The sequence below is a fragment of the Panulirus ornatus genome, chromosome 20 (genome assembly GCF_036320965.1).
Source record: "Panulirus ornatus isolate Po-2019 chromosome 20, ASM3632096v1, whole genome shotgun sequence".
NCBI classification, from domain to species: domain Eukaryota; kingdom Metazoa; phylum Arthropoda; class Malacostraca; order Decapoda; family Palinuridae; genus Panulirus; species Panulirus ornatus.
The window spans coordinates 13471186-13497235 of NC_092243.1; the positions used below are offsets into that span (position 1 = coordinate 13471186).

Genomic DNA, 26050 nt, shown 5'->3' on the forward strand with positions numbered 1-26050 from the left:
GTTAAGGCCTCTGGTTGTTAAGACCTTTGGTTGTTGAGACCTCTGGTTGTTAAGGCCTCTGGTTATTAAGACCTCTCGTTCTTAAGACCTCTGGTTGCTAAGGTCTCTGGTTGTTAAGACCTCTGATTGTTAAAACCTCTGGTTGTTAAGGCCTCTGGTTGTTAAAACTTCTGGTTGTTAAGGCCTCTGGTTATTAAGACCTCTCGTTCTTAAGACCTCTGGTTGTCAAGGCCTCTGGTTGTTAAGACCTCTGATTGTTAAAACCTCTGGTTGTTAAGGCCTCTGGTTGTTAAAACTTCTGGTTGTTAAGGCCTCTGGTTGTTCTAACATTACATCCATTGAAGAACTGTTCATTCTTGACGTCATCAAACTGGTATAAAAAGCTATAGGCTGTGATCAAGTACCTCCTTACTCTTCTCTCTACCATGAATGACAAATTTCTGATCTTTAGCCTCATTTCTCTTAATTCCAGTATCATCTTGTTGTCCTCCTCTGGACCTTCTCCGTTAGATCTTTGTGTTTCTTCAAGTGAGGTGACCAGACGCGAAAAGCATGTTTTTTTATATTTTCTTGGTTTCATATGAGTATTTCATCTATGCTGGTCCTGCAGTTGTTAAGACCTCTGGTTGTTAAGGCCTCTGGTTGTTAAGACCTTTGGTTGTTGAGACCTCTGGTTGTTAAGGCCTCTGGTTATTAAGACCTCTCGTTCTTAAGACCTCTGGTTGCTAAGGTCTCTGGTTGTTAAGACCTCTGATTGTTAAAACCTCTGGTTGTTAAGGCCTCTGGTTGTTAAAACTTCTGGTTGTTAAGGCCTCTGGTTATTAAGACCTCTCGTTCTTAAGACCTCTGGTTGTCAAGGCCTCTGGTTGTTAAGACCTCTGATTGTTAAAACCTCTGGTTGTTAAGGCCTCTGGTTGTTAAAACTTCTGGTTGTTAAGGCCTCTGGTTGTTCTAACATTACATCCATTGAAGAACTGTTCATTCTTGACGTCATCAAACTGGTATAAAAAGCTATAGGCTGTGATCAAGTACCTCCTTACTCTTCTCTCTACCATGAATGACAAATTTCTGATCTTTAGCCTCATTTCTCTTAATTCCAGTATCATCTTGTTGTCCTCCTCTGGACCTTCTCCGTTAGATCTTTGTGTTTCTTCAAGTGAGGTGACCAGACGCGAAAAGCATGTTTTTTTATATTTTCTTGGTTTCATATGAGTATTTCATCTATGCTGGTCCTGCAGTTCTGACATATGCCAGCAGACAGTTTGTCTCCTTTACTAGTGTCCTTACGTAGGAATGTGGTAACAATTCCTTCGCACGCACACACACACACACACACACACACACACACACACACACACACACACACACACACACACACACACACACACACACACCGGCATTTCATTCCCTGCCCGATGGTATTCATACTGAATCCTTGTCTTTCGCTGTGTCTCATCCTCATTACTGTGTACCTCCTTGGGTTGGATAATCATCGACCAGGTACCAGACCAACTTTGGAATCTCTCTTATGAAAGTCCCCTTGAAAGTTGTTGCAATCCTCACTACCTACCCATCGCCCTCATGACCTAAGTGTCATCAGGAAACCTATTCATGTACGAGTTTGACCCTCCTGGCGATACGTTTGCATGGCTCATATAGAGCAGTGGTCCCTGGAATGAATCGTACGGCAGGCAACATTGATCCCAGCCCATTTTGAGAAAGCTCCTCTGACATGGGTATTTGGGTCCCTTTCACGAAGGAAATCTTCCATCCATCAAAGGATTTTCCCTCCTTATTCCTGCGTGTAATGAATATTTGTGTGGTGATGGGGAGAGAGTTTAAATGCTTGTTACCCCGTCTCTTAACCTTGAATATAAGCACCATGTCTTTACTCCTTTGTGTGTGTGTGTGTGTGTGTGTGTGTGTGTGTGTGTGTGTGTGTTACTGGGAGAGAGTTTTACAATATTGTTGCTTCGTCTCTTAACCTTGGAAATATGTACCATGTCTTTACTCCTGTGTGTGTGTGCACACATACATACACACCCCCTAACTTAAACCAGGTACCCTTTTATCGACCAGCCTCGAGGGGAGGATGTACAGCTGGCTTGGCTTTGAGCCGACTACCGAGCCTAGGATTCGATCCCATGCAAGTCTGTTCACGGGAAGACCCACGTTAACTCACAGTCAGTATTGCTTACCACTACACCACGGAGGCCCATGTGTGTGTGTGTGTGTGTGTGTGTGTGTGTGTGTGTGTGTGTGTTCGTTAGGTCTGGTAAACTATTTGTTGCTTTGATCAGCGTACATCAAGTCTGGCGACCCATATGCTCTCATGGTGTGTTTGTGACATTTTTAACAACCAATGTACTGCTCTGGCTTCGTTCACTTTATTGGAAGCTTGAGCCTCAGTACGAATAAGCTGGGCAATTTTTTTTATATATCCAGCCATCTGCATCATTCAATCTCTCTCTCTCTCTCTCTCTCTCTCTCTCTCTCTCTCTCTCTCTCTCTCTCTCTCTCTCTCTCTCTCTCTCTCTCTCTCTCTCTGTCACCAAAATATTGCCGTGCAGACTACTCCACTAAATCAGGACCAATATCGTCTTTTAAAGTTGATTATACGAGAAAGCCCAATTATGTTGAGTTCTGGAAATCGGTAATTTACTTGGGTCCGGCCGTGCTGTTGCACCTGTGACTCTCTTTAGTGGGGACCTTATGTTGCCTCTACCACTTCCTGAAGAGAGGCCTTTATGTTGCCTCTACCACTTCCTGAGGAGGGGCCTTTATGTTGCTTCTACCACTTCCTTAGGAGGGGCCTTTATGTTGCCTCTACCACTTCCATAGGAGGGGCCTTTATGTTGCCTCTATCACTTCCATAGGAGGGGCTTTTATGTTGCCTCTACCACTTCCTTAGGAGGGGCCTTTATGTTGCCTCTACCACTTCCTTAGGAGGGGACTTTATGTTGCCTCTACCACTTCCTTAGGAGGGGCCTTTATGTTGCCTCTACCACTTCCTTAGGAGGGGCCTTTATGTTGCCTCTACCACTTCCTGAGGAGGGGCCTTTATGTTGCCTCTACCACTTCCTTAGGAGGGGCCTTTATGTTGCCTCTACCACTTCCTTAGGAGGGGCCTTTATGTTGCCTCTACCACTTCCTTAGGAGGGGCCTTTATGTTGCCTCTACCACTTCCTTAGGAGGGGCCTTTATGTTGCCTCTACCACTTCCTTAGGAGGGGCCTTTATGTTGCCTCTACCACTTCCTTAGAAGGGGCCTTTATGTTGCCTTTACCACTTCCTTAGAAGGGGCCTTTATGTTGCCTCTACCACTTCCTTAAAAGGGGCCTTTATGTTGCCTTTACCACTTCCTTAGGAGGGGCCTTTATGTTGCCTCTACCACTTCCTTAGAAGGGGCCTTTATGTTGCCTCTACCACTTCCTTAGAAGGGGCCTTTATATTGCCTCTCTCACTTCCATAGACGGGGCTCTTATGTTGTCCACATCACTTGCTTTTCCTCTGCAAGAAATTATCATTAACAACAAGTTTACATGAAGAACAAATTAACCATTGGTAACAGAGAAACATCCTCATATTTCGCCATCATCCTTGTAAGACATAAAACCTCTACAAAAGAAGTTTCTCAAATGAAATGATCCTTCCTTCAGAGAACAGCGCCCACGTAATTTATCATTTCAGCTCGACGCGGGGATGATTTATTGCAAGTGGGATGTTTTAATGCTTTCCCAAGGACACGCCTTTTCTTTTCCTCTTCTTTTCTTCGAGAGAAAGAAGCAGAGTAGTCGGGGCGAGGGGGGGGGGGGGGGGGGGGGGCGAATGATTAATTTGAGAAAACTCATAAATGATGACTGTAAAGAAAGTAAGTCTACAAGGGTTTTGACGTAACACGCGACTGATTCTCTCCGCTCTCTCTCTCTCTCTCTCTCTCTCTCTCTCTCTCTCTCTCTCTCTCTCTCTCTCTCTCTCTCTCTCTGAACCGTAATTAGGTGGTCGCGCTGCCATTTTCTCGCGACTGCTTATCAGTTTAAGGTAATCCTTTGCTGCCTTATATTACGCACTCCTCCCACGGCCTCTTACTGTATGCTTTCAAGGAGGAGAAGGAGATGAAGTGAGGCACCGAAGTGAGGTCACACCAGAGGACTCGAGAGAGAGAAAGAGAGAGAGAGAGAGAGAGAGAGAGAGAGAGAGAAAGAGAGAGAGAGAGAGAGAGAGAGAGAGAGAGAGAGAGAGAGAGAGAGAGAGAGAGAGAGAGAGAGAGAGAGAGAGAGAGAGAGAGCGCGGAGGCTACAGTGAGAACCACCAATCAAACCTGCGTTACGAATCTTATTTCTGTCTGCAATCTCGTCCTGAGAATGACCACAAATGAAACCTTTCTTCACTTGTTGCTGTGTGGCCTTTCATTGTGACCTCTCACTGCAGCCTTTCATCGTAGCTTTTCGCTGCAGCCTGACTTCAAGGCAGCCTTTCACTGTGACCTTCCTCTAAGGCCTTTTAACTGTGGCCTCTCACTCTCAAGGATAAGGCTTGGGTTGTCCATTAAAAGCCAGATACAAAGGCGAGTTAATTGAATTTGCAGGAAACAATTGGCATAGACCTTTCCACGCCTGGTCTCGATGAGGACTTGTGTCTCTGGCTCTGAACTTCAATACACACACACACACAAAAAAAAGAAAAACTGAAAGACTCCAAGAGACGCCACTGTCGATATCTGGTGTCCTCAAGGGCTCATTGCAGTGGTGAGGTACTAAGTGGAGGGTTGGTGGTGTTCGGAGCGTCAGGGGAAATTTCGAAAAGCACTTGTGAGGCGGACTTATTAATTAAGTACGTGAGGCGCCCGGAAGGTGTGTGTGTGTGTGTGTGCAGGCGCCACCAATGCGGGCGACTCCTGTCCTAGCCACCACCTTGGCCACAACCTACACCACCCACCCACCCTTCACTGCACGTCAGGGGCTCGCCAGCTGACCTTGACCGACTGCTCTTGGCCTCTTGCGCCCCCCCCCCCCCCCCCCCCCCCGGCTCGCTCGCTTATTGATTATTTTTCCTTTTTTTTTTTGCGAAAGTTCCTCCATTCTTGGTGAGCAGAATCAATGGCTCTTCTTGATTACACTGGGAGTTCAAAAATGATATTTCTTTCTCTCTCTCTCTCTCTCTCTCTCTCTCTCTCTCTCTCTCTCTCTCTCTCTCTCTCTCTCTCTCTCTCCTCTCTCTCTCTCTCGAGACTCGACTTGAAGTGGAGCCTCCGTTACTGGGTCAGTAGGCAACTCCTCGGCACACATGAGTCACATCTGGTGGTCGAGGTCAGGCGTTAAGGTCGTCCTCTGTTTCAAGTGTCAGGAATGTTTTTCTTCGTCTTCTCTCTTTTTTTTTTCTGATTACGGACTTCTTCTTACGCGCATCACAGAACACATGACGCAAAGGCCATGTTGAGGGTATCACATACGATGAACTACCACATGACGCAAAGGCCATGTTGAGGGTATTACATACGGTGAAGTACCACATGACGCAAAGGCCATGTTGAGGGTAATACACACGACCAGTTTGTGGAACTTATACAACCAAGTCTTTTTTCTTTCTTATCTTTACTGATGCTTTTCCTCAGGAGTCTTCAGAAACTCTCGACTTTTCTTGAATCCAATGAAAAATCATTTCAGTTTTCGTCTTTTGTTATCTTTTGATGTGGTCTTCTCTTCACGTAGTCGGGACTTTTATTTATCCATTTATCTACTTTCCAGCAGACGCCTTTCACCCTCGGGTTCTTGATTTCGTCGCCACCACTTGTTCGCTTAGTATCCCGTGGCGTCCCACTCGGACAGAACTTATGCAACCTCCAGGGTACAGGGGATGTGACGCTCGGATGAAAGTATACCAACAGGTGGCCATATGAGGCGAGGGTGGTTGAACACACACACACACACCACACCAGTCTCTCGAGCTCTTGGGTATACAACCCCATATTCATCCAGTATGGCTCACTTCACCTCCATATCACAGCCGATATCAAGGTTTAGAATAAGTTTTGGGGGCTTAACACACCACCATCTCGAGAGGGGTTGATATTTTAATGCCCTTGGTGCGTATACATACACCCGTCAAAGGGGATTTGATTACACCAACCTTGCTTCAGTCTGGTTGCAGATTTTCAAAATCCTCCAGTGTTGCCCTAGCACTACAGCCCGTTTCCATTGCCTTTTGAGTGTAAACCAGACACCCTTTTGCCCTGGTGATGTGACTAAATCCACACGTTTGTCGCTCTGATTGTCAGAGTTACCACAAGATCTCCGGTATTTTCAGCCAATACGAAAATGATCTCTCCTTTCCTGGCCACTACTCCTCCCACTCACTCCTGCACTCGCTCACAGATAAGCTTCTTTCACATTTCCGCCCACCTCATAACTCTGTTTCATGCCCATTCGTCCTCCATCATGGCTTCGGCTTCACACAGATGAGCCTCTCCCACACCTTATACTCATGTTCCTCTCACAGCTCCTCTGCCTGCCCGGCTCACAGCTTTGCCCATCTCACAGTCACGCTCCTCCCACACACAGCGAAGAGACGTTACGTGGGTCTGGTCATGATATGACTTGGTGTAGGTTGCGAGACACTAGTGGCATGAAGACCTGGTGCAGGTCACGGTACTAGGAGCAGGTTTGTGAGGCGACTTCGTACAGGTCACATGAAGACTTGGTGCAGGTCACGAGATTCGTAACGTGTGACGAGACGACATGGAAAAGGATCACATGGAGACTGGTGCAAGGTCACGAGACTCATACCAGGTTACGAAAATATTTGGTGCAATTCTGCCTTTCCTAACACCTCTGTTACTCATCCCCTAATCCCTTTCTTCAGGGGGTCTTATCCCCTAATAGTTCCAAGGGATTCTATCTGTGCTATATATCGCCGAGTCCTTTTATGTTGACAGCTATAAAAAAAAGATAAGGAATACCTTTCGCTCGCCTTTAATGTAAATGGTTTACATTCACACTGCAGTGAACGTAGATAGCAACGAAAATCTTGTCTTGGGAAGGTAAGGGAGGGGACTACAGCGTTGTCTTGCTTAGCATTCGAGTCTATCAGAAATTGGAGTAATCTAGCTGTTATTTCTTTATTTCCTGTTCTCTCTCTCTCTCTCTCTCTCTCTCTCTCTCTCTCTCTCTCTCTCTCTCTCTCTCTCTCTCTCTCTCTCTCTCTCTCTCTCTCTCTCTCTCTCTCTCTCCCTACCCCCCTTCACGCCCACTCAGCATGTCAACACATATCCTCTACACCTAATAATCTTGTCCTAAGTACACAAGATCTGTGGGCCTCAGTAAATACACTGTATAATGCCGCTAAACCCTCCAGGCTCGTCCCTATGGCAGATGCTGTTTCATCTTAACACTGGAACTCACTGTAGGTAATAATTTAAACTCCACGCAATCAGGGTCGTCCAGTGGTTTAACCTAAAGCTAAGAGACCAATGTAATATATATATATATATATATATATATATATATATATATATATATATATATATATATATATATATATATATATGTATATATATATATATATATATGAGTGAGTGCAATTTTTCATACTTGTTTGCCGTTTCCTGTGTTGGCTAGATAGCGCCAGAGACAGACGAAGAAAGGCCACATCTGTCCACATCCATTCTCTAGTTGTCATGTGTATTGCAATGAAAGCTCAATCCCCTGTCCACAACCAAACACCACAGTCCTTTCAATAGTTTCCTCCAGTCGCTTCACATACTTTGGTTCAGCCACACTGACAGCAAGTCGACCCCTGTATATCACATCCTTCCAATTCGCTCTATCCCGTGCTCACCTTTCAGCTCTGATTATGCAATATAATTTTCACTCCATATTTCTATCTCCAGTTCGGTCTCCCCCATCTCCTTGTCTCGTCCACTTACAAAGTAATACAAATTTAAACAGCAGCAGAACATTGGTTTTTCGAGGCTGTTTGTAATAGTGGAAGATAACAGAAACACACATTTTCGTGTGGTAAAAGTTAGAAAATGCGCAGTTTTGTTTTATGAGGAGAAGAGTTGGTGAGGCGAGAGACAGTGATGTTCTAGGGGGAATGGACACCATCTTTTGTCCATTTAGACGTCATGATACAGAGAGCAAGGATGTCTCTAGACGTGCAGAAGTTAAAGGCGACTCTGAAAGACTCTCAAGGTCACACACTTTCCATACTACGTTTGGTAAATAAATTATTCCTGTTTAAGTGAACTCAAATGGTCTTATTACTTAAAGCGCAGACTCTCATCCTTTGTTCTCTTTAAGATGAGCGAACATGTATTGTGGTATGATGCATTGGTTCCTGTACCCAAGGTGTTCGCTGGAAGGGTTCGGTCACCGTATTTGCCTGCAACAGGACCTGGCGACTTAAGGCATCATGTCGACTTTCAGATGTGAGTCGGGAGATCCACAGATGTCAATAATGCGACGAGGTAAGTGCGCTTCTTCGAGGATGGAGAAAAAAATAGAATGTTGTTTTAGACGCTGCAATAGAATGGGGGAAACGTGGATGCCTTCCTGATCCTTGGAGAAACCCTAGTTATATAAGAAGACATCTGTGAGAGCGTGGAACCCATCTTTTTTTTTCCCCTAACCATTCTGAGATTGCATAACCAACATCGTTTATCAAGCTTACAGCAGCCACTTTCCAAAGAAACCCAAGACATAATTTCGAGTGAAACGAGACACGCAGCCTCTTCAGCTCCTTTGAAATAGATCTGATCGCATCTTTCTTCGTGCGATCAGACAGCATAGGTCGACTACCTGGAATGAATCACTGATCAAACAATCGCCTAAGGACAAGTATGGGAAGGGGGGGACTTATCCACGTTCATCAGAAACCGTGAGGAACATGCCTGGTTAACAGGTGAAGACTGTGGAGGTAAATGTTGACTAAGCTCTTCGGTGATTTGCTTCCACTTCAAACTTCCGCGTCGTCTGGATGAGACAGAATAATCAGACTGGAGATGAGGCAGGGGCCCCACCAGCCTGTAATTCTGGAACCTCGAGTCATGTCATCGTTGATGATCAGCCGGAATTTGTGATGGGATGGAGAACGTGTCGGGGATCAGGTCTTGATTTGTTATCCTGTGATTCAGTTCTTGTTTAGGCACATAAATTGTGGTGAAGTATTCCCTTTTGTAATCGACAATACATATGTATATATATATATATATATATATATATATATATATATATATATATATATATATATATATATATATATATATATATATATTCCTATGAGTCCATGGGGAAAATGAAACACGAAAAGTTCCCAAGTGCACTTTCGTGTAATAATCACATCATCAGGGGAGACACAAGAGAGAAATATAACAGTCAGTTGATATACATCGAAGAGACGAAGCTAGGACGCCATTTGGTAAACATGTGATTGTCTCCCCTGATGATGTGATTATTACACGAAAGTGCACTTGGGAACTTTTCGCGTTTCATTTTCCCCGTGGACTCATAGGAATATCTTGATCACGCGCAAAATTGTGATCCTTTCCAATATATATATATATATATATATATATATATATATATATATATATATATATATATATATATATATATATATATATATATATATACATATATATATATATATATGTAAAATTTTCTCTTTTTGGTTCTTAATCAAGAGAGTGCATTATTTCTTCCTTTATTGCTATCTTGGTCTGCTTCCCGAAATGCATCAGTATCTCTCCTGCTTCTCATATCAATCAATGCATTGTCATTTTCCCACATTCTATTTGTTCGTATCTTTAAGGACTCTCGATTATGTGCTGCTGTATTGATGATATCTTGGTAGTGAGTCTGAAGTACCTGATTCAATTGACTACCCCTTGGTCGTGAGATATCTTTTCCTTTCTCATATTCCTTCATGTCTTTTCTTTCCTTTATCTGTGTAATGACCAATTTCTCTGGAGCACCTGAAATATCTTTTCATCCCTTTATTCAAATGCGTCCTTTCAAATTTCCTGATGGCGCGTCTCTCTCTCTCTCTCTCTCTCTCTCTCTCTCTCTCTCTCTCTCTCTCTCTCTCTCTCTCTCTCTCTCTCTCTCTCTCTCTCTACCTATCTATCTACATCTCTCTCTATCTATCTATTTCTATCTATTTCTCATTCATCTCTCTCTTTTCTCTCTCTCTTCTCTCTCTATCTCTCTCTTCTCTATCTTTCTTCTATCTCTCTCTTCTCTATCTTTCTTCTCTCTCTCTCTCTCTCTCTCTCTCTCTCTCTCTCTCTCTCTCTCTCTCTCTCTCTCTCTCTCTCTCTCTCTCTCTCTCTCTCTCTCTCTCTCTCTCTCTCAAGTGATCGTTATCTTTCCCTTACATGTATTTTCCTTATCCCTCACATGTCTCCTTGTCTTTGTGCCACACATACCCTTCCTTACGCCTCACATGTGACTGACTTTTCTCTCTTCTCCACCAGGCGTGAGACAGGCATTCCCAACCTGACTGGTGCCACTGTTACACTATACCCCAGATGGTTCACACAAGGTAGATGTTACTTACATCATGGTGACGGTAGAGTTAAGGTCTGTGGGGACCTGCGTCTTGAGAGGACCCCAGCATCGGCACTCCACCTCGGGCGTCTGGCTATTGGTGTCCCAGCAGCCACACTCACTGTGGAGGAGGACATACACACACTGCTTAGCGACGACGGCAAAGTTAGGGTTTGGTACGTGTGTTGTTAGCTGTGGATACAGATAACTGGTGATTAGGAGAGGGCAAGACCTGGGGATCAGGTATGGGAGTGGAGGGTGTTTAACACACTGCCTGGTGGTGAAAACGTGTGAGTGTTGGTGGCTGCTGTGAAGAAGGAAGATGTCGAGCTGGTGATAAGGAAGGCGAAAGATGAGTGGCAGGAGAGAATGGATGAGTCTTAGGGCTTTATGGTGAAGTTTCAAAGGCTCTGGCCTCCATGTTTGGGGATGGAGTCCACCGTCGTCCAAGTCTGGGGACGGAGTCCACTGTCCTCCATGTCTGGGGACGGAGTCCACTGTCCTCCATGTCTGGGGACGGAGTCCACCGTCGTCCAAGTCTGGGGACGGAGTCCACTGTCCTCCATGTCTGGGGATGGAGTCCACTGGCCTCCGAGTCTGGGGACCGAGTCCTCTGGCCTTCATATCTGGGGACGGAGTCCACTAGCCTTCATGTCATACAGTTGGTAAATGTTTTGGTGAACTTAGGATAGAATGCCAAAGAGTACATTACCCTGGAAGCTATAGTCATATTGATATGAGTAAATGCCACAGCTGGAGGTCCTCTTAGTGGTGGCGTGTTCGCATGATGACACTGGGTAATGGTGAAGCACTGATGGTGAAGAGATGATGTTAACAAAAATGTTGTGCAGTGCATGTGTGTGTTGGATACACCATCCAACAACGATCATTTAGTAATGATAATGGCCGTGGCAGTGGATAGGTAAGCGATGATTAGGATGTATTGGTATAGCTGGTGATAGTGAGGATAGTGAATGGTGAAGATTTAATGGTGATGAAGTAGAGGTGATTAGGTGAGAAGGGTAGTTCATAATGTGCCTAGTAGGGGGCCAAAGTGATGCATAAAGATGTTGCTTGTAAGGACGATAATGGTGTATGATGGCAAAAGTGATGATAATGATGGTGCATAATGGCAAAATTAATGGTGAAGATGGTGATGATGAATGTATTGAAGGTATGGGTAGTGATGGTGAAGATGGTAATGATTATGGGTGATAGTGAAGACAGTGATATCAAACAAGAGCGGTGAAAAAAAAAAAGCTCGTCAATCATGAGGGCTAATGATAGTGAGGGTTTGTGATAGTGAGCGTCAGTGATGGTGAGCGTTAATGATAGTGAGGGTTTGTGATAGTGAGCGTTAGTGATGGTGAGCGTTAGTGATGGTGAGCGTTAATGATATTGAGGGTTTGTGATAGTGAGCGTTAGTGATGGTGAGCGTTAGTGATAGTGAGCGTTAGTAATGGTGAGCGTTAGTGATAGTGAGCGTTAGTGATGGTGAGCGTTAGTGATGGTGAGCGTTAGTGATATTGAGCGTTAGTGATGGTGAGCGTTAGTGATAGTGAGCGTTAGTGATGGTGAGCGTTAGTGATAGTGAGCGTCAGTGATGGTGAGCGTTAGTGATATTGAGCGTTAGTGATGGTGAGCGTTAGTGATATTGAGCGTTAGTGATGGTGAGCGTTAGTGATAGTGAGCGTTAGTGATGGTGAGCGTTAGTGATATTGAGCGTTAGTGATGGTGTGCGTTAGTGATGGTGAGCGTTAGTGATGGTGAGCGTTAGTGATAGTGAGCGTCAGTGATGGTGAGCGTTAGTGATGGTGAGAGTTTTTGGAGCCTACAGTGAGAAGCTTGAGCTGTTGTACTGAGCTGCGGCGCAAGTAACTTTATGTTTAGGCATTTTACACTCACACACACACACACACACACACACACACACTCTCTCTCTCTCTCTCTCTCTCTCTCTCTCTCTCTCTCTCTCTCTCTCTCTCTCTCTCTCACATATGGAATGTCAATTACTGTATTACTGCAGCTATTCATCACATAATGTTCAACTAATTACATGATGTAAATGCCATACTATTTACTTGGTAAACGTGCCTGTCTAGTTCCCACTGTAACTATGCAGATGTACCTCACTCACTCCACAGCGTGGAAATGTTCATCCAACCCCAGTTTTTAGGATTGGTCAGCTAATTCTGTAATGTCTGTAACCCTTTAAATGTGTATTTTCAGCCGAGTGGTCGCCTGAATTCAGTAAACCATCATCTGATTATCTATTTTCATTTATTCATTTACGCAGAGCCACAAGTACACGCTCGAGGTCGCAAGGTTCAGCTTGGGGTCGGGTCCTCATGGGTTCGAATACTAGGCACGGCCCACAGCATATACCAACTGTTCATCCTCAGCTTACGGATGGTCCATAAATGGGTACCTAGATTAAGCTGGTGTGTGTGTGTATGTGTGTGTGTGTGTGTGTGTGTGTGTGTGTGTGTGTGTGTGTATGTGTGTGTGTGTGTGTGTGTGTGTGTGTGTGTGTGTGTATGTGTGTACATAAGAGTAATGACATGGTACAAGATTATAAGACGGGGTAACACGGACATGACACTCTCCCACAACAGAAGTGGGGCACCACACACACACACACACACACACACACACACGCAATAGAGAAATGGAATATTAAAAATCGAGTAGATTTACGTCATAAAGAGTGATTATAACGATAGGACCAGATGCTGGCTTCTCCTTAGCTAAAACTAAAAGCTAAATTTGGGGTCGACAGCCTATAAACAATTTTCCTAAGGTTCATGCAATCTTGACGTCACTGGGAATATTTTTAGAATCCTTTTTCTGGAACGTTCGTGGTGATTATACATACAAACGTGTGTGTGTGTGTGTGTGTGTGTGTGTGTATATATATATATATATATATATATATATATATATATATATATATATATATATATATATATATATATATATATATATATTTTTTTTTTTTTTTTTTTTTTTTTTTTTTATACTTTGTCGCTGTCTCCCGCGTTTGCGAGGTAGCGCAAGGAAACAGACGAAAGAAATGGCCCAACCCCCCATACACATGTACATACACACGTCCACACACGCAAATATACATACCTACACAGCTTTCCATGGTTTACCCCAGACGCTTCACATGCCTTGATTCACTCCACTGACAGCACGTCAACCCCTGTATACCACATCGCTCCAATTCACTCTATTCCTTGCCCTCCTTTCACCCTCCTGCATGTTCAGGCCCCGATCACACAAAATCTTTTTCACTCCATCTTTCCACCTCCAATTTGGTCTCCCTCTTCTCCTCGTTCCCTCCACCTCCGACACATATATCCTCTTGGTCAATCTTTCCTCACTCATTCTCTCCATGTGCCCAAACCATTTCAAAACACCCTCTTCTGCTCTCTCAACCACGCTCTTTTTATTTCCACACATCTCTCTTACCCTTACGTTACTTACTCGATCAAACCACCTCACACCACACATTGTCCTCAAACATCTCATTTCCAGCACATCCATCCTCCTGCGCACAACTCTATCCATAGCCCACGCCTCGCAACCATACAACATTGTTGGAACCACTATTCCTTCAAACATACCCATTTTTGCTTTCCGAGATAATGTTCTCGACTTCCACACATTTTTCAAGGCTCCCAAAATTTTCGCCCCCTCCCCCACCCTATGATCCACTTCCGCTTCCATGGTTCCATCCGCTGACAGATCCACTCCCAGATATCTAAAACACTTCACTTCCTCCAGTTTTTCTCCATTCAAACTCACCTCCCAATTGACTTGACCCTCAACCCTACTGTACCTAATAACCTTGCTCTTATTCACATTTACTCTTAACTTTCTTCTTCCACACACTTTACCAAACTCAGTCACCAGCTTCTGCAGTTTCTCACATGAATCAGCCACCAGCGCTGTATCATCAGCGAACAACAACTGACTCACTTCCCAAGCTCTCTCAACCCCAACAGACTTCATACTTGCCCCTCTTTCCAGGACTCTTGCATTTACCTCCCTAACAACCCCATCCATAAACAAATTAAACAACCATGGAGACATCACACACCCCTGCCGCAAACCTACATTCACTGAGAACCAATCACTTTCCTCTCTTCCTACACGTACACATGCCTTACATCCTCGATAAAAACTTTTCACTGCTTCTAACAACTTGCCTCCCACACCATATATTCTTAATACCTTCCACAGAGCATCTCTATCAACTCTATCATATGCCTTCTCCAGATCCATAAATGCTACATACAAATCCATTTGCTTTTCTAAGTATTTCTCACATACATTCTTCAAAGCAAACACCTGATCCACACATCCTCTACCACTTCTGAAACCGCACTGCTCTTCCCCAATCTGATGCTCTGTACATGCCTTCACCCTCTCAATCAATACCCTCCCATATAATTTACCAGGAATACTCAACAAACTTATACCTCTGTAATTTGAGCACTCACTCTTATCCCCTTTGCCTTTGTACAATGGCACTATGCACGCATTCCGCCAATCCTCAGGCACCTCACCATGAGTCATACATACATTAAATAACCTTACCAACCAGTCAACAATACAGTCACCCCCTTTTTTAATAAATTCCACTGCAATACCATCCAAACCTGCTGCCTTGCCGGCTTTCATCTTCCGCAAAGCTTTTACTACCTCTTCTCTGTTTACCAAATCATTTTCCCTAACCCTCTCACTTTGCACACCACCTCGACCCAAACACCCTATATCTGCCACTCTGTCATCAGACACATTCAACAAACCTTCAAAATACTCATTCCATCTCCTTCTCACATCACCACTACTTGTTATCACCTCCCCATTTACGCCCTTCACTGAAGTTCCCATTTGCTCCCTTGTCTTACGCACCCTATTTACCTCCTTCCAGAACATCTTTTTATCCTCCCTAAAATTTACTGATAGTCTCTCACCCCAACTCTCATTTGCCCTTTTTTTCACCTCTTGCACCTTTCTCTTGACCTCCTGTCTCTTTCTTTTATACTTCTCCCACTCAATTGCATTTTTTCCCTGCAAAAATCGTCCAAATGCCTCTCTCTTCTCTTTCACTAATGCTCTTACTTCTTCATCCCACCACTCACTACCCTTTCTAAACAGCCCACCTCCCACTCTTCTCATGCCACAAGCATCTTTTGCGCAATCCATCACTGATTCCCTAAATACATCCCATATATATATATATATATATCATACTATTCGTCATTTCCCGCGTTAGCGAGGTAACGTTAAGAATAGAGAACTTGGCCTTTGAGGGAATATCCTCATCTGGCCCCCTTCTCTGTTCCTTCTTTTGGGAAAAAAAAAGAAAAAAGAAAAATAACGACAGACAACGAGCGTATCATAAACTTATTATGGGGACAAGAAGGTGAATTGTTTACAAATTATATTAACATGTAACGTTATCCTATTTGTATAGACCATCAATGATATTATTATTATAATTTTTTGTATATTTAATGATAGAAGATTCAATGATATTTCTCGTGGTACTGGAGTTAAGTTAATAACTGAGATGGCATTACTCCAGTATGTTCTATGAAGGTGCACATTCATATGCACTGGAGGAAGTGAAGTGTTTTAGATATCTGGGAGTGGATCTGCCAGCGGATGGAACCATGGAAGCGGAAGTGGATCATAGGGTGGGGGAGGGGGCGAAAATTCTGGAAGCCTTGAAGAATGTGTGGAAGTCGAGAACATTATCTCGGAAAGCAAAAATAGGTATGTTTGAAGGAATAGTGGTTCCAACAATGTTGTATGGTTGCGAGGCGCGGGCTATGGATAGAGTTGTGCGCAGGAGGATGGATGTGCTGGAAATGAGATGTTTGAGGACAATGTGTGGTGTGAGGTGGTTTGATCGAGTAAGTAACGTAAGGGTAAGAGAGATGTGTGGAAATAAAAAGAGCGTGGTTGAGAGAGCAGAAGAGGGTGTTTTGAAATGGTTTGGGCACATGGAGAGAATGAGTGAGGAAAGATTGACCAAGAGGATATATGTGTCGGAGGTGGAGGGAACGAGGAGAAGAGGGAGACCAAATTGGAGGTGGAAAGATGGAGTGAAAAAGATTTTGTGTGATCGGGGCCTGAACATGCAGGAGGGTGAAAGGAGGGCAAGGAATAGAGTGAATTGGAGCGATGTGGTATACCGGGGTTGACGTGCTGTCAGTGGATTGAATCAAGGCATGTGAAGCGTCTGGGGTAAACCATGGAAAGCTGTGTAGGTATGTATATTTGCGTGTGTGGACGTATGTATATACATGTGTATGGGGGTGGGTTGGGCCATTTCTTTCGTCTGTTTCCTTGCGCTACCTCGCAAACGCGGGAGACAGCGACAAAGCAAAAAAAAAAAAAAAAAAAATATATATATATATATATATATATATATATATATATATATATATATATATATATATATATATATATATATATATATTATCCCTGGGGATACGGGAGAAGAATACTTCCCATGTATTCCCTGCGTTTCGTAGGCGACTAAAAGGGAAGGGAGCAGGGAACAGGAAATCCTCCCCATCCGTTTTACAGAGAAGGGGCCAAGTGAGGATATTCCCTGAAAGTCCTCTATTCTTAACGCTACCTCTTTAACGCGGGAAATGGCGAATAGTATGAATATATATATATATATATATATATATATATATATATATATATATATATATATATATATATATATATATATATATATATATATATATATATATATATATTTTGGATGTTAATGTGCTGAGAGGTGCAACTGGAGGGATGTCTGATCATTATCTTGTGGAGGCTAAGGTGAAGATTTGTATGGGTTTTCAGATAAGAAGAGTGAATGTTGGGGTGAAGAGGGTGGTGAGAGTAAGTGAGCTTGGGAAGGAGACTTGTGTGAGGAAGTACCAGGAGAGACTGAGTACAGAATGGAAAAAGGTGAGAACAATGGAAGTAAGGGGAGTGGGGGAGGAATGGGATGTATTTAGGGAATCAGTGATGGATTGCGCAAAAGATGCTTGTGGCATGAGAAGAGTGGGAGGTGGGTTGATTAGAAAGGGTAGTGAGTGGTGGGATGAAGAAGTAAGAGTATTAGTGAAAGAGAAGAGAGAGGCATTTGGACGATTTTTGCAGGGAAAAAATGAAATTGAGTGGGAGACGTATAAAAGAAAGAGACAGGAGGTCAAGAGAAAGGTGCAAGAGGTGAAAAAAAGGGCAAATGAGAGTTGGGGTGAGAGAGTATCATTAAATTTTAGGGAGAATAAAAAGATGTTCTGGAAGGAGGTAAATAAAGTGCGTAAGACAAGGGAGCAAATGGGAACTTCAGTGAAGGGCGCAAATGGGGAGGTGATAACAAGTAGTGGTGATGTGAGAAGGAGATGGAGTGAGTATTTTGAAGGTTTGTTGAATGTGTTTGATGATAGAGTGGCAGATATAGGGTGTTTTGGTCGAGGTGGTGTGCAAAGTGCGAGGGTTAGGGAAAATGAGTTGGTAAACAGAGAAGAGGTAGTAAAAGCTTTGCGGAAGATGAAAGCCGGCAAGGCAGCAGGTTTGGATGGTATTGCAGTGGAATTTATTAAAAAAGGGGGTGACTGTATTGTTGACTGGTTGGTAAGGTTATTTGATGTGTGTATGACTCATGGTGAGGTGCCTGAGGATTGGCGGAGTGCGTGCATAGTGCCATTGTACAAAGGCAAAGGGGATAAGAGTGAGTGCTCAAATTACAGAGGTATAAGTTTGTTGAGTATTCCTGGCAAATTATATGGGAGGGTATTGATTGAGAGGGTGAAGGCATGTACAGAGCATCAGATTGGGGAAGAGCAGTGTGGTTTCAGAAGTGGTAGAGGATGTGTGGATCAGGTGTTTGCTTTGAAGAATGTATGTGAGAAATACTTAGAAAAGCAAATGGATTTGTATGTAGCATTTATGGATCTGAAGAAGGCATATGATAGAGTTGATAGAGATGCTCTGTGGAAGGTATTAAGAATATATGGTGTGGGAGGCAAGTTGTTAGAAGCAGTGAAAAGTTTTTATCGAGGATGTAAGGCATGTGTACGTGTAGGAAGAGAGGAAAGTGATTGGTTCTCAGTGAATGTAGGTTTGCGGCAGGGGTGTGTGATGTCTCCATGGTTGTTTAATTTGTTTATGGATGGGGTTGTTAGGGAGGTGAATGCAAGAGTTTTGGAAAGAGGGGCAAGTATGAAGTCTGTTGGGGATGAGAGAGCTTGGGAAGTGAGTCAGTTGTTGTTCGCTGATGATACAGCGCTGGTGGCTGATTCATGTGAGAAACTGCAGAAGCTGGTGACTGAGTTTGGTAAAGTGTGTGAAAGAAGAAAGTTAAGAGTAAATGTGAATAAGAGCAAGGTTATTGGGTACAGTAGGGTTGAGGGTCAATTCAATAGGGAGGTGAGTTTGAATGGAGAAAAACTGGAGGAAGTGAAGTGTTTTAGATATCTGGGAGTGGATCTGGCAGCGGATGGAACCATGGAAGCGGAAGTGGATCATAGGGTGGGAGAGGGGGCGAAAATTCTGGGAGCCTTGAAGAATGTGTGGAAGTCGAGAACATTATCACGGAAAGCAAAAATGGGTATGTTTGAAGGAATAGTGGTTCCAACAATGTTGTATGGTTGCGAGGCGTGGACTATGGATAGAGTTGTGCGCAGGAGGATGGATGTGCTGGAAATGAGATGTTTGAGGACAATGTGTGGTGTGAGGTGGTTTGATCGAGTAAGTAACGTAAGGGTAAGAGAGATGTGTGGAAATAAAAAGAGCGTGGTTGAGAGAGCAGAAGAGGGTGTTTTGAAATGGTTTGGTCACATGGAGAGAATGAGTGAGGAAAGATTTACCAAGAGGATATATGTGTCGGAGGTGGAGGGAACGAGGAGAAGAGGGAGACCAAATTGGAGGTGGAAAGATAGAGTGAAAAAGATTTTGTGTGATCGGGGCCTGAACATGCAGGAGGGTGAAAGGAGGGCAAAGAATAGAGTGAATTGGAGCGATGTGGTATACCGGGGTTGACGTGCTGTCAGTGGATTGAATCAAGGCATGTGTATGGGGTTGGGTTGGGCCATTTCTTTCGTCTGTTTCCTTGCGCTACCTCGCAAACGCGGGAGACAGCGACAAAGTAAAAAAAAAAAAAAAAAAAAAAAAATATATATATATATATATATATTCCCTGGGGATAGGGGAGAAAGAATACTTCCCACGAATTCCCTGCGTGTCGTAGAAGGCGACTAAAAGGGAAGGGAGCGGGAGGCTGGAAATCCTCCCCTCTTGTTTTTTTTTTTTTTTTTCCAAAAGAAGGAACAGAGAAGAGGGCCAGGTGAGGATATTCCCTCAAAGACCCAGTCCTCTGTTCTTAACGCTACCTCGCTATCGCGGGAAATGGCGAATAGTATGAAAGAAAAGAAAGATATATATATATATATATATATATATATATATATATATATATATATATATATATATATATATATATATATATATATATATATATATATATACACAAACAAGCACACACATACACACATATACAAACACACACACACACACACACACACACACACACACACACACACACACACACACACACACACTGACAAATAGATATATAGTAAGGGTAAATACAGGTAGGGAAAGTCATAAATTCACTTTTATTTCTCCGGTATTTGCATGTATAAGAGAAATTAACCTAGATATGGCAGGTACGTGACTGCTACTGCATGATATATATTTTCTGCATGGAGCTTTCCGATTTAAAGTTAATCTTGTTCATGAGAGTATTTGCGTCCTATTCAAATCTAATTGCTTACTCACACTCTCAATTGCTTTTATGAATTTCCCTTTGATAAACTTCTAGTGCGCCTGTTTTAACAAAACCATTTTGGATGGAAATGAAGTTCAGTTGTGTATATCATAAATGGCATTGATGACTGTCAAAGGCTATGCCAAATTAACACAGATATTATAGCGTGAGGGTCATTGACTGTGTGGAAGACGTCAATATATGGCCATGATACAGATCATGACACAGACTATGATATAGATTGAGATAGAGATAAGACCCACTAACCTTCACTGGTCATAGGCTGACCTACATCGCTGTCTTGAGGATCATGAAATTTTGATATTGGTATCATCCAAATAACTTGCTTTTTTTTCTAAGTTTACATTTAAGGATGATGACAGATTTACGAAAAGGACTCACGTGTCGCCAAGTGATGAAAAAAATAAAGTTAATTGTCGTCGTTAGCTTAATGTGATGCAGATTTAATAAGATCCCATAACGGCTATTTCTATTTTGGCTCGTTAATTTGTTTTTATGTTCCAGACGCATTCATTTTCTACCCAAAGCTAATTCATTTACACAAGAAACATCGATGGTGTATTTTTTTTACAAATGCACGTTCAGCAGTGCCAAGTATTTTACATTCATATGTATGTGTGGCCCTAAAGTAGTCATGGTATATATCTATACATATATATATATATATACATATATATATATATATATATATATATATATATATATATATATATATATATATATATATATATATATATATATATATATATGTGTGTGTGTGTGTGTGTGTGTGTGTATGTGTGTGTGTGTGTGTATGTGTGTGTGTGTGTGTGTGTGTGTGTGTGTGTGTGTATGTGTGTGTGTGTATGTGTGTGTGTGTGTGTGTGTGTGTGTGTGTGTGTGTGTGTATTGTATTCAGTTGAGCAAAAACCTCTATGAACGCATGAGGAAATATATGTCGTGTGTACGTACATAATACTCATCCTTGGTCGCATCATACGACCCCCCGTACAAGGTAGACATCGCGCTACACTAACCTGGTGAGACTCGGGGGCGCTGCTCCCGTCAGGTGCAGTATAGGGCCTCCTGCGTAATCTGGGGAGTGGTAGTCTTCGCCTGAAGTCTCCCACGCCTGCCGGTAGTCTCCATATTCACCCATAGTCTGGCCCTCTGCTCCTCCTAGGCTGCCGCTGTTCCATGACCCATCGGGCATCTCGTACGGATCGTCCGCCAGGGACGCCCCTCCTGATGAAGTGTCCTTCAGGGATTGCCAGGGATCGTTCCTCGGTGGGGCTGCCACAGGACTGGCACTCGGAATGTATAGTTCTGAGGCGCTGACACCGGCGGACTCCCTATGTGTGCCGCCAGGGGTGTACAGGCGTGAGACGCCGGCATTGTCATGCTCTCCGTGTATGCCATCGCTAGGAAGCCCTTGTGAGAAAGGGCCGTCGTTAAGGACGGCGTCATGGGCGTCTGGTGGTGGTGGTACCAGGGGAGGAAAACTACCTCCTTTTATGCTCTCTGTTGGATCATTGCCATTCGCTCCGGGTAACAATGGTTCCCATTGACTAGGTAACTGATCCTCGTCTTCTTCCTCTCCTTTATTGGAGCTCGGGTGTACCTGCCTTTCACGCCTTGATTGCGCCTCTTTCTGTACTGCGCCAGCCACACTCCTTGCTCTCCAATCCCCTGCCAGGATAGAAAATTCGCGTCGGATTTTCTCAGTCTCATCACTTCCCTTGTCCAAACTCGATACCTTCTTGTATTCAGGAGCTTCTTGGTGGCAGTCTCCCTGTCGTATGCACCCCTGCAGATCACGTCCTTTATATCCTGCTGTTTGAATCTCAACTCTTCCAGGGAAGGGGAACTCGTCATGAGCCGCAGTTCGATCATGATCCCCTTGATCTCCCTGATGATCAAAGTTCTCAGTGATGGTAAGCCGGTTTTCCGGGTTATGTGTCTGTAAGTGGTTAGCAGAAGGCTTATCAGCACCACGTTTAGCACCATCTCTGGCCTCCTGAGCGCCGCGACGACGGAACTCCCTGGTGTCCACGCTCGTCGTCTCACTACCTACGCCGAGTCTGTCCAGATCACTCGTTCCATCCTGGAGGAATAAACTATCAGAACTCCAGAGGCCCCGTAGCTTCACTAAGGTGTCGTCTGGTGGTCCTGCTGCTACAGCCTCCTTGGGCCTCTGCTCGTCAGCGCCAGCAGAGGCAGAGGTAGCAGCGGAGCAGCAGATGAGGGTCAGAAGCAGGAGAGGCAGGAGGAAGGTCCTGGGTGAAGGTGGTGGCGCTGGGACGGGAGAAGGCTGGGGCAGAGGGTGTCGCTCCGTCATTGCTCACATCGTCTGTCGGAGAAACATACAGTGGTTATAACACATCCAGGTCGTGCTGTGCTGAGCGTGCAGTTAGCTACGTTGGAGAATAATGCTCATAGTCTATTGCTGAAGTTATACACATTGTTGAAGAGAGTTACATGGAATTACATAGATACACAGTTCACACTGACTCAGGACCGAAGCAAGGTGGTCTGACCTAAACGCTATATAGAAAAAAATTCTCTGAAAAACCTCACTTATTGATTACGTTACAAATTATAAGTCTCCTCATCATACAATATTCCTTGTCAATAAAGACGGCATTTTTTTCGTTAAAGCCACTCTTGTTTACACACATAAAGATCTGATATATTAGCATTACTGTCTATTGAAGTTCAAGGTATAGGAAAGAAAAATAATACAAGGCGAAATGATATTATATAATATCTGAAACAATAACAAGAGTCATACATACATACCAATGAAAGAAATATCTAAACAATGAAAAAAAAAAAACCTAAAGTAGAATGATTTTGGTATAATGCATAATTTTCTTTTCAGGAATTAAATAACGTACAGCTAGGAAAGAGAGAGAGACTGCTCACAATTATTTGAACAAGAAAATAAAACATCTTGAATTCTGTATTAGGGATAAAATTTCTATCCTCGTATTTACACACGTAGTTAAGTTTGCACACAGGAACGTTCGTTCTCCATACAGCCCCTGGCTAGGGAGGTGTTGTCTCTGAGGCACTTGTCTTCAAGATACATAATTGACTTAACCTATGTATAAACTCGTCTTCACATTTTATCAGTCATGTCGGTACCGACAACGTGTTCGAGGAAAGATCGATGGAGCCTCTGGGGTGATATTGCAGGCATTTTCGTCTTTTTATTACAAACAAAACCAACAACATTATAATTTCAGAAGGGCCGCCGGGCATCGCCTTCTTCAGTGAGATGTTCGATGATGGATTATTAAAGCTCTGTTTGTGGGAGGGAGTTGAGCTTGTGGGAGAGCATTCGAGCGTGTGGCCTGATGTTTTTATGAAGGACGGCACACAGCTGCACGAAGTGGGCGCTCCGAAAATTTTCATGGGCTTCTCAAGGAGGGAGAGAGAGAGAGAGAGAGAGAGAGAGAGAGAGAGAGAGAGAAGAGTTCTTTTCAAAATAATTCTCAATCACATAATATGTGGATTTTAGTCAAAGGACTCAATGTTACAACACAGATCTTCATTGTCAAAGTTAACTGCACTCTAAGAAAATTATGTCATAACTGGTGTCTCTGATCATTGGTGAGATTCTAAGTACAAAGGTTCTCCTGGCCATATACTCAAATACGTGTACAATCTGCCCAGATAATGATAGGGGAAATTAACGTAAACGGTGGTGTATTGCTCTTAGTTAAAACTTATCCTAATCCTGTGCTGAAAAATGATGTAAATTTTGCTAATATCGACTCTATTTTTGTAAGAAATAATGACAAGGTTCGTAAGTAAATAACAGGCATTCGTTTACAGGCCACACCACACAGACGCCAGAGGAAGACAAAAGAAAAAAGAAAAAGTTGACCAGTTCGCAGAAATCTGTACTGACCACAGTTCGATCATAATGGGAGATTTTATCATATTATCTATGGAGGAGAATCTCTTTTTAGTATCTGTAAACAGAGTACAGAGTATATACTTAAACTGGCTTCCTCGTACGTTAATGTAATTCATGGGGAAACCTACCTACCTACCCGTGACATGAACATATTAGACTTAATAATGCCAGCCACAAATGAGGATCTTGTAACGTGGTAACTGGTGAAATATTTGGTACAAGTGATTACTGATAAGTTACTTAGTAGGTCAACGTCAAAATGAAAACTACTAGACTTTCGACTTACAATTCTTTAACAGAATTGCATCATTCATGACAGGTGAATGAAGGTTGACATCATCAGTGAAAACGATGTTGATGTAGCTTGGTTAATCTTCAGTAAGCCTTACAGAATAGTTGGTAGAAGGAAGGTGTGTGCCAATGCGTTACCAGACGTTCATTTTCCAGAATTTTAGCCAAAACGGTGATACAGTGAACTCAAGAACTCCCTGTTGCTATGAATGAAGCACATAAGAAATTCAGAAACCAATGACGAACATGATAGAGTTAGGTAACGTAATACTGCTTAGAAGAATGGACAGAGCTACGTCAAAGTGAACGTCAGTATGGAGTATATGATGCTGAAAAATGCAAGTTAAGTCACAAACGAGACCAGTTGGTCCATTAAGTTATTAAAACGGTAACTTGTGGTTCAAGACATGAAAACGTAGCCATGATCTTAAAGAGAATATTTTTCTTCCTTTATTTGTATTCACCACTGAAGACCCAACCCATGTCACAGATCAAGTCCATTACAAGGAGGGGAGATCCTCCTACGGCGTTATGCCATATGAGCTGAAGATACACTGCAGAACCATCAGTACCGAATCGCATCGAAGTCTATGTAACACCTCAGGCTTAGTTAGGTTCCATCCGAGAAACAATGGAAGAGGCGAAAAAGGAGATGTTTTAAAACATTTACTGTTTACTTCAGTAAGTCATTTGCGACAGGGAAAGTGTCTCAAGGAATTGAAAGTTCGCCAACATCACATCGATCTTCAGAAATGCTAGTACGTTCCAGGCCGAAAGTATGATGTCCATTTTGTGTTCACAGAATCAACTCCGGAAGTGAATATATTTCTTGAAAATGAAGTTCCTGTTACTTATATGCAACGTCAAGCTTTTAGGTTTCAATATTCTTCATTGTTTTCTGATCTAAATAGATGTGTGTTTTCACTGAAAAAATTCTTAAGTATGAGCTCAAACTAGAAAAAAAGGAGTATTTATAGAACATTTGCAAGACATTTAATATATCTGCACTCCACACTCTACTTTCCATATCATTTAAGTCTTACGTTTCCCATGAGAAGATTAATTAGAGAAGATTGTCTCAGCTAATATTTCTTGTTGTATAAAAGTTATCTGGATTCGAATATTCTCAATGAAAGATGTTCATTCTATTGTTTAACCAGTGTGGCTTCTCGGAGAGTCCTAGTGTGTGGCAAGATCTCGAATCCTCCGTGAATAGTGTCAGACGAAAGCGTTTGGATACACATCATGCGTCATGCAAGTCTTCCCTCTAACGCCAGCTTTGATAATACAGGAACCTCCCATCCCTTGACCTCGACGCTACAAGTTCCGTCGGTGAATGTTTCATTCGAGACATCACAAAAACCCTTGAAATATCGAAGAGCCAGCCGAGTTCAGGGACAAAGACGAGGAGGGGCACCCCATGTTAGCGTCA

General features: G+C 43.1%; 1 protein-coding gene across 5 annotated transcripts in view; it reads right to left on the reverse strand.

Annotated features, from left to right (window-relative positions):
* LOC139755939 (uncharacterized) overlaps positions 1-26050 on the reverse strand; it is a 245492-nt gene that overhangs the window by 90252 nt on the left and 129190 nt on the right. For all 5 annotated transcript variants that reach the window (XM_071674720.1, XM_071674716.1, XM_071674719.1 and 2 more), the window contains exons 3-4: positions 21440-22752; positions 10557-10667 (exon numbers count right to left, since the gene is read on the reverse strand). In XM_071674720.1, the coding sequence (XP_071530821.1) occupies positions 10557-10667; positions 21440-22740 (1412 nt within the window). In that variant the 5' untranslated portion in view covers positions 22741-22752. The remainder of the gene's footprint in view (positions 1-10556; positions 10668-21439; positions 22753-26050) is intronic.